The 13,224-nt window shown below is 31.7% G+C and overlaps 1 protein-coding gene across 2 annotated transcripts; it reads left to right on the top strand.

Moving 5' to 3' along the window:
- Positions 1-576: 576 nt before the first annotated feature.
- On the top strand, positions 577-13,001 carry LOC143206656 (acyl-CoA Delta-9 desaturase). 2 transcript variants are annotated; one of them, XM_076419298.1, is made up of 5 exons: positions 577-751; positions 3,719-3,959; positions 9,743-9,873; positions 10,166-10,554; positions 12,301-13,001. In XM_076419298.1, the coding sequence occupies exons 2-5, from the start codon at positions 3,743-3,745 to the stop codon at positions 12,617-12,619; spliced, it is 1,056 nt and encodes a 351-aa protein (XP_076275413.1). In that variant the 5' UTR covers positions 577-751; positions 3,719-3,742; the 3' UTR covers positions 12,620-13,001. The 2 variants fall into 2 exon arrangements, with proteins under 2 accessions (XP_076275413.1, XP_076275414.1); XM_076419299.1 differs by lacking the exon at positions 577-751 and adding an exon at positions 2,346-2,600.
- Positions 13,002-13,224: the final 223 nt, after the last annotated feature.

Genomic DNA, 13,224 nt, shown 5'->3' with positions numbered 1-13,224 from the left:
TTAAGTAGCCTAATTTAATTTTAATATGGGAAATATTAAGGTATTTATCCTGCACTCGTACTTCTTGTATATTGATGCAAGCACAACAGAACAATAGGAATAAATTAATTTTATAAACTAAGATTCTACTATGCTTATCTAACCTAAGATGTAAAGAAAAAAGATGTAAGATTAGAAAAATATTAATAATTAAAAATAATGTGTAGATCTTTTCCAACAATACTATATAACTATATAACTACTATACTATATAACACTACTATACTATATGATGTCTATTTTATGAACTTTTCAGCAGATTTTTGCAAATATGTCTTTATTAGCTCAAGACAAGCAATTTCCGTTTTACCTAACCGTATCGTTTATGCTTTATTTGGTCGTTACCATATTCGTTCGATGGTTGCTGATCAAAAACTGCATCGAGATTATCGAACTAGGATACGTGCCGAAATAAATGTAAGTCAAACTGAAGGTTATTGAATCGCACCTCACCGCATTTCATGACCACGCATCTTCAGATTGTCGTGTTTATGTAATAGTCGGTGCCGTGAAATTTGCATGCGCTAATCTTCAATTTATAAAGTCAAGTGTCGGTACTAGAGACAGCCAGTTCGCGTTTCTCATTGATCGTGTCGAGAGTTTGACGATAGATCTGGACGCGTTGTTATAACTTATAACACCTACGGTCCTAAATAATAGTTTGGTTTTAGTCGTATCGAGTTCTTCGAGCGTCGCTTTTTCCAAATATTCGGTAAGTTTTTACTTAAGTTAAACGAGTTTTAAACTAACTGTGTGTTATTAGAAATGATGTAAACGTTTGTTTGCTTTTTGTCTATAGTCAAACCATAATTTTACAAGTTAAAAAATGATAGACTATTATTTTTGCGATGTCGATTGGTAATTGCTTAACGACAATTGTCTCGTCCAATTCATTGAGCAAAAATTATATTTTGCGAAGCTTTAAAGTCATTCAGCATCATACATTTCCTAATTGGCTAAACGAGCTGATACTACAGGCTATTTTATCACTTAAATTCGTTTCTTATTGGTTAATTTCGTCTTGAGATCATTCAAATATAAAATAAAAATGACAAATTCAAACTATTTATTTGCAATTTGTGAGTTAGAATGTTGTTAATATTGTTTAAAGTTAATATAAGATAAAGAAGGAGAAGTGTAATTAATTTGAATAAAATATCTATATATTACTGTTGATGTTTAAAATAAAATATAAACTGAAAACGAAATCTTCTATAAGAACACGCAGTAACAAAACAGATAATTCAATGGGCATTATTTTAGTCTATCTATGTGAATTCTTTTTCGTGGATTCTATTTGTTATATGATTTCCTCAACATTACTATTCGAAATGTTATAAATGTTATTTTCTTGTTAAGTAGAACATAATTTTGGAGATCAACAAAATGACACTTATAAATTTAGAAAAAAATATATAAAATTTTAAAATAGAACATGTATAATATAATTTTATGAACTAATCCAACGTCGAAAAGAATATTCATGTTTGCTAATTCGAAGATAATGTATTATAATTTATTTTTTTCAACGCAGTAAGTTTTTAAATTATTCTATTCCATAATCTAAATTGGACGTTTAAAAAAAAATATATCTAAAGTATCATGTTTTTCTTTTCTTATCTTCACTGACCAATCTATATTGCTGATTTCAAGAATTCTTCTTAAAGCTTGAATTATACATATTCTATTATCCAGAAATCTCATGGTTGATGGATATTTTGTGGCGTTTATTAGAAATATTTTTTACGTATTTCATCCTTTATTAATTTCAAATAATTTTCTCACTTATTTGTTCACTATGTTATCCCACGGTGATTTTTTCAAGTGAAGTTTTAAATAACGATAAATGAGCTTGATTTTTTATTTAATTAAATTACTAATACTTCCTCTATTTTTTATATTGTCTTACACTTCTTATTTTGTCTTTTAATCCATTTTTTATTAATCACTGATTTCGAAAAATGTTTTGACAACATTATCTAGATGTATATATATGTATATATAATTATTAGGTCATTCATTAAATTATTAATTGTTTTCGTTATTATGTTCTTGTGTCATTAATATTTCAGAAAAAACTAAAATATTCGTTTAATATTATATTATATTATATTATAAAGCAGTTTATCGAGTACTGCTGGTGATTGTATTAACCACAAACAAGTAGTGACATTATATTATGTATTAGTGTTCATATTTTTATCGAGGGTTATCATATTTTATATACTGTCAAAGAACGATCACTAATCATTTTCGCGATTTTAAGTTATCACGCCTTGATTAACGCCATGCCATGATATTTGCATGCGCTAATCTTCTGTTTATAAATATAACAACCGTTACCAATTGCAATCAGTGATTCGTTATTTGCAACCAAGGGTAGGTGGGAGAATCGCGCTTCGGCAGTATAACCTTAATTTTCGTTTCCATAGTGATAATCAACAATCTTGTTTTGACTTTGTAGTTGTCACATCAAACTTAAAAAATTCTTTTTTATGAAAACAATAGAGTTTGGATATAACAACTGTTTATGTACAGTATTAATTAGTTATTAATTCGTGGTAAGTTATTTTTATAGTATTTTTGTCTTATTTTTAAACAAGACATTTCGTTTCTGTTTGGTTGGAATGAGGTTAGAAATGTGGGTTATTAAAATAAATTCATTGTCTTCCGTTTTTGTTTTTTAACGATTTTGCTTTTTGATTAGATGAATAATTTATTCTAACAATACTTTTAAATTCTGTTTATATATTTATATTATTATCTACCTATATAATGCTGTAATTTCAATTGTTGAAATTTAACCATTTTAAATTGAATGTTTCCAAAATACAATACTACTTAATGAATATTCCAAATTGTATAATTGTGTAATGGTCTTGATGATATGGATTATATTTACTACTTAAAAACAATGTCAATTTGATACAAATATAGTTAAAAGACTGCTTTGACTGCTGAACGGAAAGTTCACAACAAAACTAATTTTCTTGCAAGATGGTGGTAAGTGACACAAGATTCAACAGGCTAAAATGCCATGAGTTATATTAGTTACAATTTTGATATTATCATAGTGTAAAATTTGAAAATGTTTGTTTTCAGAATTTAACTATTGCTTTTTAATGTTTCGTCTATTATTTTCAAAATGATTTTGTTTCGTCTATATTATTTAATAATTGATCAATCTCCCACAATTTGTGTAGAAATAATGTTACGAAATTATATAATTTTAAGCATTAGAATAATGCTTCCCATAAATCTTGTTTTCTTGGTCTGTCATCGAATCCACAATGACTAATTAGTTTTAAAATCATAATTGTACACTGAGTGATCTCGTCAACATATTACTATTAGTAACGCCATCTATTAAAGATTTTAATGATTCAGTTTTAGTTCTATTATATTTGAAAATATTCTTCAAGTTTAGTTTAGAATTTGCCAACAGAAAACTTAAAATATTTAAATAGCCATGGGAAAAAGTAGTTTACGTTAATTTTTTTACTACGAATGATGTAATTAACGGTATAAATTACTGCAAATAATTAATAAATATTACAAGAACATATAAATCAGGTTTACGAGTACTAAGTTGTAATAGCGTTTAATATTATTGATTTGTTTTGTTTAAAACCATTAAACTTACTAAGTCGGTATTTTCACCAATCTTTTTTTTTTACAGAAAACCTATTGAACGACAAACAAAATGGCTCCCAATGTGGTTGCAATGCCTACTGGCGTACTACATGAGAATGACGAGGAAATCTGCTCCAGCGTAATACCAAAGGAAATCAGTAAACCTGAAGAAAGAAAACTAGAATTAGTATGGCGGAATATAATTATTTTCGTTTTTCTACATTTGGTTGCTCTATACGCAGTCGTTCTAATATTTACATCAGCCAAATTATACACAACAATTTATGGTAAGCAACAATTCAGTCATGTATAAACTTTTTATTTAAATAACATTACTTGGCGTCATTAAAAATCCATCAAACCAATTTTTATATTGATTCTTGTTGATGTAAAAAAGAGTATAGCTTGTACACGTGTTTTGACATATTGTAAGCTATTATAATAATTACAATTATATATTCCAGGCGTTATATTCGAAAGATGTTTAGTGACGTCTTTGTGGGATATATTCATCGACCATATCGACCATCGACATATGCCTACTAACGTTGGTATGCAATACGGGAAGTCTTTAAATGTCTATCTACAATTAAATTTTGTTCGGTACTAATCAAAAAGGCAAGGTTGTGGTCGCGAATGACGATTGTCTGAAAAGTTCCTGATCTGGTTAATAATTTTCTGCCAAATATTAATTTATTTAAATGGTACAAATTTTTGGGAGAAATATTTTCATGTTAGTGCTTTATAGTTCAGTTCCAACCTTCGTAGGGTGAAGACGTATTTTCAATACGGTCCAAGCTATAAAAAGATACCTTTCTTTAAAAAAACCCAGTATTTTATTACGGTTATTTAATTGAGTGTTAAAAACGCATAATAGACGCGGCTATCCGTCTCTCAGTGGACCTAAAGTGTAGTGAATACGTGTTTACGTGACCAGACAAAAGGACTGCATCTCATTTTTATTAGTGTTTAAAATTATTTCTTCTTATTTTACAACAGTCCTTTTGAAATTCATTTATAGTATTTATAGTAAAAAACTAGTGCTAAAATAACGTAAGTGAAAAATGAAGTGCGTGAAATAAACAATGTATTTGTTTTATTTCTTTTATCCTCTGGAAGTAAATTAAATAAAATATTAAAAATTAAAAAATGGCAAACCATAGCGATTCAACCAAATCACCTGCACACTTTGATATAAGATTAGAACAAACAGCAATAACGCAAACTCCACCATCAGAATGGACTACAGTCATTAACAAAAAACGATTGAGAAGTCCAGAAGAAGAAATCGCGAGGAAACAAACAAGAATCAGTGACTATTGGTTGCAGAAACCGATAGAGACAAAAAACAGTTTTAGCAACCTGTCGGAAGAAATTGAAGAGAACATACAACCAAGCCCTGAAAAAGTTGTTCCCAAACCACCACCAATAACAGTCTATAAGGTAGGAATAATAAAAAATATCCATGAATTATTGAAAACCATTACTACGAACTACACAATTAAAACAGTGAGCTATGAAACAATTAAAATCCAATTGTTTGAAGCGGATCACTTTAAAGTTCTTATAAAAGAATTAGATGAAAGAAACACCCAATACCATACATTCAGGCCAAAATCCGAGAGAACATTTAAATTCGTATTAAAAGGATTACATCACGGGACGGACTTTAACACCATCAAGGTAGCACTAGCTGAAAAAGGCCACGAGGTCGTAAATATTCACAATATACGACATCACACGACAAAAAAACCTCTGCCTATGTTTTATATAGACATAAAACCTAATGGAAATAATAAGGCGGTGTATGAAATCACCAAATTGGAAAATAATATTATTAAATGCGAACCACCACATATTAAGAGAATTATACCACAATGCACAAGGTGTCAAGCGCACGGGCACACAAAGACTTACTGTCGCAAATCATATAGATGCGTAAAATGTGCAGGAGAACATAAGACAGGAGATTGTACTCGTAAAGTTCGCGATGAAAAAGTGAAATGTGTTAACTGTAACGGAAATCATCCAGCGAACTACAAGGGTTGCGCAGTTCACAAGCAACTACAACAGAAACTCTATCCTGCCTTAAGAGAAAAAAGGCATCAACAAAAACAATCCACTACTACCAATCTACCACTACCCACCAGAACAAGTCAACCAGACATAACTTATGCCCAAATAGTTGAAAATGGTTCAGCACAAAAACGAGAGACAATATCTCAACCTACTGAAACTAGCAACATCTCAAGATTAGAAAATATGATGGCCAAACTAATGGATCAAATGAGTACGATGCTTGGTCTACTCACAACCGTCGTAAGCAAACTTGCCTAATGCCTGAAACCAATAGCTACAAAATCGCCGTCTGGAATGCCAATGGGCTCCAACAACACGCCAGGGAACTAAAAATGTTCGTAAATGAACAAAATATTGACGTTATGATGGTTTCCGAAACACACTTTACGGACAAGAATTATCTGAAAGTTCCTAAATATAAGCTGTATCATACAAATCACCCTGATGATAAAGCACATGGAAGAGCAGCCATAATAATTCGAGATGATATAAAGCATTTCGAAAAAGAAAAATTCCGCAAAGACTACCTGCAAGCCACCAGTATAACCATAGAGGAAGCCCATGGACCATTAACAATTTCTGCGATTTATTGCCCACCCAAACATAACAACAAGGCAGAACAATTTCAAGAATTCTTCAGTACGCTAGGTAATAGATTTATAGCAGGAGGAGATTATAATGCAAAACATTTAATGTGGGGTTCAAGAATAATAACCTCAAAAGGTAGAGAACTGCTCAAAGCCATAAGGAAAGATAACTTACAACATATCTCTACTGGTGAACCAACATATTGGCCTTCAGACAGAAATAAAAAACCAGATACAATAGATTTCTGTATTACAAAAAATATTGATCCAAAAAAGTGTCAGGCAGAATCATGCTTCGACCTGTCTTCTGATCATTCACCAATAATAGTAACAATTTCTTCAAAAATTACCATCAAAGATAAACCCCCTTCTCTGTGCAATAATAGAACTAACTGGCCCTCATTTAGAGAAAACTTAGACCAAAATATCTCTCTAAATTTACCGTTACAAACTGAAATGGATATAGAAATAGCAGCATTAAATCTTACAAAAAATATACAGGAGGCAGCATATTCCGCGACTCCCAACAGTGAAACATTTCCAAGAAAAAATACACATATATCATGTACAATACAGAAAAAGATAGCAGAAAAAAGAAAGTTACGACGAAATTGGCAACAGCAAAGGACTGAAGAGAATAAAAGAAAATTTAATAGGGCCATAAAAGAGCTGAGAGATCTAATCCAAATCGAACAGAACCAAGGCATTCAAGAATACCTAGAAAACTTGACATCAACTGAGGCTACAGACTATTCGTTGTGGAAAGCAACAAAAAAGCTCAGGAGATCCCAGCAGCATAATCCACCTATTAAAACAAGCGAAAATAATTGGGCGAGAAGCAATAAAGAGAAGGCCGACATTTTCTCAAAACACCTAAAAAATGTTTTTAAACCTTTCCAGTCTCAGCTACATAAGGATGACGAAAATAAAATTACTAGCTTTCTAGATTCGCCATTTCAAATGGATTTACCGCATGAGAAATTAACGGTCAAAAAAGTTAAACATACAATAATGAGAGAGATTAATATTAAAAAAGCTCCTGGTTATGACTTAATTACTGGCAAAATTTTAAAAGAACTATCAGAAAAGGCTATAAAACTATTAACATATATATTCAATGCTATGCTACGAATTAATTACTTCCCTAGTATCTGGAAAGTAGCTAAAATATTAATGATACTTAAACCAGGAAAAATACCAGAAGATGTGACCTCCTACCGACCTATAAGTTTATTACCAATAATCTTGAAAGTTTTCGAGAAATTATACATAAAAAAACTAAACAATATAATAGAAAAAAGAAAAATTATTCCAGAACATCAGTTTGGCTTTCGCAATAAGCATGGGACTATAGAACAAGTGCATAGACTTGTAAACCAAATAAACGCTGACCTAAATGCCAAAAGATATTGTTCGGCTGCTTTCCTAGACATATCTCAGGCTTTTGACAAAGTATGGCATACGGGCTTGCAGGTTAAACTAAAGAAACTTCTCCCTCATCCGGACTATCAGCTACTAAAATCGTATCTCACTGACAGACATTTTATTGTAAATCAAGGCGATGAACATACCGAATTAAATCCCATATATTCAGGAGTTCCGCAAGGTAGTGTACTGGGTCCAGTACTGTATCTTCTGTATACGGCTGATCTGCCCACCACAAAAATAACTACTGTGGCAACATATGCAGACGATACAGCAATCTTAGCATCCCATGAAGATCCAGTCACAGCATCAACAAACCTACAAACCCACCTGGAGCAAATACAATTATGGTTGAAGACATGGCGCATTAAAGCCAATGAATCAAAATCCACGCATATAACGTTTACCCTGCGTAGAAGAACATGTCCACAAGTAAATATCAATCATCGTCAACTCCCCCAAGCAGAGCATGTTAAATATCTTGGTATGCATTTAGATCGACGCCTAACCTGGAAGAAGCACATACTCTCTAAACGGAAACAACTAGGACTAAAATTATATCAAATGTATTGGCTCATTGGGCGCAAATCCAAGTTATCATTAGATAACAAGGTATTGCTGTATGAGTCTATACTCAAGCCCATTTGGACATATGGAATTCAACTATGGGGTACCGCTAGCAAATCTAATATATCCATCATTCAACGGTTCCAAAATAAGGTGTTGCGTGCCATTGTTGATGCTCCGTACTATATTTCAAATAAAGTGATACAACGCGATATTCCTCTAGAACCTATAACGAGTGTAATCCAACGTGTTTGTGTGAAGTACTTCGAAAGAGTGTCAGTGCATCCCAATGTACTCGCTAATCAGCTAAATATGCGACGTGATAGTGAAGTGCGTAGACTAAAACGTTTAACACCACCTGATCTGATTACTGGACATATGTAGAGTTTAGAATAAGCATTAGAATAAGACTAATTAATTAAGATAATATTTTATACAGAAGATTGCTTAATGAAGTGATTTTCTACGTGCCATGTATATATAATATAGACATACGAAATACTTATTGCCAATAGGGCAGATTGTGGACTCACGAAGAGTAATAAAAAAAAAAAAAATGTTAGTGCTTTAAAATGCTATTTTGGTGTCTTGTAACCTATTATTCGTTATGATAAGTGTGAGTTATATCGCTGGTTTATTAACATGTATGATACTTTATATATAGATATATTTTAGTGGGTTAATAATCATTATTTTATTCTCAGTCGGATGGTATTTTTGGTTGGCAATTTGTCTAAATTACTGTAATAATCAAAAAATAGACGTAAAATTCTTGTTATTATTCATTATGAATTATATCCGCTTGGACGCAGGCAATTGTTAACAATATATATTAACTTGGGTCCTAAGAATTGAAATTATAGTCCAAAAACCCCTTCAGAATAATAAATCTTCTTAAGATCACTAGATAGATCATAAATTCACTTCATAACCTAAACTCAAAAATCGCTTCGAGAACATCTTTTTGTCTAGATTTATCAATGAATCGAAAAATAATTTGAAGCTGATCATATCAGATAAACAATATGTAATACATTTAATGTATAATTTTAAGAAATGTTATAAATAACAGGTTTATTTTTAATATGACTTTTTTGTTTAAATTAGGCCAAGGACCACTCTGAATCGCCACATAATTTTGATTACATGTGGTTAAATATGGCACCAGTTTCTATTCAAAGCTTTCTAATATATTATATCTGATATAATATATGATTTAGAATGTTAACGATATTTCATCAAACTTTATATTGCTATGTTTTATGTGGTTTCATTTTTTTCTTGAATAGTCGCCGTTATACTTAGTTATCAATAATATTATCATTTTTCGTATAAGAATATTTAAACGTACAAACTTAATTAAGTCGTTATATAGACTCTTTATCCTATGCATTACATATGTTTATTTTCAGCTATTATTCTGTACCAGATGGGTGGCTTTGGGATAACTGCTGGTGCTCACCGACTATGGTCTCACAGATCGTACAAAGCCAAGTGGCCTCTGAGACTCATTCTAACATTCTGTAATACTTTAGCATTCGAGGTATGTATATTTATTTTTCATGTCAAAAAGAAGAAAGTTCTGCTACCTTTATACATAATATCGTACGAAGAAGAAAGTTATAGTTAGAAAGTTAAAAAAAAGAAAAATTATTACAGAATTTCGATTCATTTGATAGATGACAATATAATATTTTTTATTGAAATAATAATTATCAAATAGTTATGTATCAACAATTATCTAGCTCACATAGAAGATTATAATATATATACACATGATATTTTATATTATTAAGTTATGATTTTTTCCTTATAAATATTTCTTTTTCTTTCAGAATTCTGTTATCGAATGGTCCAGAGATCACCGGGTTCATCACAAATATTCGGAGACCGATGCCGATCCTCACAACGCGAAACGAGGCTTCTTCTTCTCTCACATGGGCTGGTTGCTCTGCAAAAAGCATCCCGAGGTCAAGAACAAGGGCAAGCTGTTGGATATGTCCGATTTGTATGCGGATCCCATCATCCGTTTTCAACACAAGTACTACATGATCCTGATGCCTTTGATCTGCTTCGTGCTACCCATTCCGCTTCCGATGATTTTGTGGAACGAGACCTTCATGAACTCGTATTGTCTCAACGTCTTCCGCTACATCATTACTTTACACGCTACTTGGCTGGTTAATTCGGCCGCTCATATGTGGGGTGACAGGCCTTACGACAAGTAAGTAGTACTATTTTAGTAATTAATGTCAATAGCGTTGTTATAGCTTTAGTTATTTTATTTATTGCTTATTGGCTAAAAACTTTCACACGTCTTCAATGTTTCCAAATATTCTTAGCTTGATTCTGTAATAAGCATTTTTGTCGATTATCTTTTTAAATATGTAAACAGCTAATAATTAGTGGTATTTAGGTTATATCTTGGGAGTATTATAGACGAGTAAGTCATTTTAATTCATATGACCCTATTATTAAATTAGCTTTATATGAATGAAGATTTGTTATCTGTTGGTTTGTTGTGTTTTTGTGTGACTTTTAACTATTTTAATTTATTCTTTTAATAGTTTACCACTTTTAAAGTAGCTTCGACTCTTCGCGAAATAGATTCTGAAAGTGTTGAAATCCATCGATTGCTTCAGCGATATTGGAAATCTATGTTACCCCTCATTCTCTACTCTAAAACTCCCCATAACGGTCCAATTATGTTGAGATCAAGCGATTGTGCTCGTCAGATAACATGTTGGATGATATTCTGATGCTCCTCAAACTAAGACTGGATCATTTTATCAGTGTTGAGGGACACATTGTTATGTAGGAATATTGCACTTTTGACAGCAATATGCTAGTCATAGTACGAACTTCATCAATCGGATGTCATGTGTAGTTCATCGTGAGGATTTCGAGATATTCATTCGCAGTAACTCGATCAGTGATGTGCGTGATTCGATCAGATGAATACTAGGATGTTGCTGCCCAAATCATAACAGATCCACCGCCACGCTTGACTATATGAAGCAGATATTCCGATCGTAGACTTCTTTTAGTCCCATCTCCGTACATAAACCCGACTGTTTGTAGGAAACAATGTAAACAGTAATTCATCAGGTCATACCACATTCTTCCAATCATCATGTGACTAGGTTCTATGATCGTTGCACCACTTCTTTCGAACCTTAGCGTTGGATTCCGCTTTCGCACAAAAGCTATCGCTATAGCAGTACAGTTCCCACAATACTGTTTAATACAAAGCGTATAATACACCGAAATATAATCTACAAAATTTGGCACGTAAGCTGAGCAATACATACTCGTCGCATTATTTACACGGAAAGCGTTGCCAACATACAACAGCGTATACTATGTTGCATGGTGTTATGTTATGTTATTTTGTCTTTCCCCTGTAACTTGAAACATATAATTATGACACCTGACAGATTTTTGAAAGTGCTTAGATTTTCCTGCATAACTATATAAACTGGTCATCAACAATTAGCTTTACTGGTGTTCTTATTATTACATTTTTAGTCTAATATTCAATTTTTTTTGCTGCTGCTATTCGTATTTTTTCAAAAGATATTATTTCTAAATATATAGAAACTATAATTAGCAGAAACAATGTGGTGTCAAAAACAAATTTTGGTTATTAATAGGTTCTTATTATTTTGCATAGAAAATCGTTTGTTAATCAAAAAGATATAATTTTAATCGTAAAAATGATATAATTTTAAACGTACAGATCCCTCACTGATAAAATAGGATCAAAGTATCACTAGTATTTGATGATATCAATATTGATTTCGATGAGGCATATCTAACTCATTTCTAACCATTAGTCATTATTTCTTATTAAATATGCTAATTAATTAAATTAATATTTTTCCATAATTCCTTTTATTGTATTTTAATAATGAAGTATTAAAAATGTGTTCTTATAACAGTTTTAAAAAATAATTTTAATTACTTTCAGATACATCAACCCATCTGAGAATAAAATGGTGTCCATATTTGCTTTGGGTGAAGGTTGGCACAACTACCATCACACATTCCCATGGGACTACAAGACAGCTGAACTCGGCCAATATTCCACCAATTTCTCCACGTTCCTCATCGACATGTTCGCAAAAATCGGCTGGGCCTACGACCTGAAGACGGTGTCCACGGATATGGTCAAGAAACGCGTCCAGAGAACCGGAGATGGCACTCACGGCGTCTGGGGCTGGGGAGACAAAGATCAACCCAAAGAAGATTACGAAGACGCCACCATCATCAACAGAAAAACATCGTAAGGCCATAGATTTGGTTCAGCTTAATGTTGATGAAAATATGATTTGTGGAGGGTAACGTCTCGTAGGACTCATACTAATTGCTCCTCATGATATTTCGCAAATATCATTCTCTGATATATTCATTCATTGACTGATTTTATATACCGCTAGGTTTAACAGGGTTTTTATAATGTTACCAAGAGACAAAAAACGTGTAGTATATTAAGCTTTTGTTCGGTAATACTTAACATGTTTTATATAGAGTACCTTAGATACTAGTAGTAAGTTATTGATTTATACCGTATGTGATTTTGAACTCATTATAGTTAGATAAGTTTATGTTATATATAATATACCGAGATTCGATCGATTTCATTTTAATAAATAAATATATTACGAAGTATCGGAAATATTTATTCCATTGTTTTCACTAATTAAAAATTCATTTTTTTCATCGCAAAGCGACTTATGAATTTTAAAGTTCTTTTCTATAACGTCTAATTATTAAAAAACATTATTAATATGGAGTGGGTACGCTGAGTTCAGTATAATAAAACGATAAAATGACGAAAACGAAAATTATTACGAATAAAGATAAAAATATGTTTAGTAAAAAACTAAACTTT

This window comes from Rhynchophorus ferrugineus, unplaced genomic scaffold (genome assembly GCF_030347505.1).
Source record: "Rhynchophorus ferrugineus isolate W39M unplaced genomic scaffold, kcgeb_rfMv2 rfM1, whole genome shotgun sequence".
In the NCBI taxonomy this organism is placed as follows: Eukaryota; Metazoa; Arthropoda; class Insecta; order Coleoptera; family Curculionidae; genus Rhynchophorus; species Rhynchophorus ferrugineus.
This window is presented reverse-complemented; position numbering and strand designations above follow the sequence as displayed.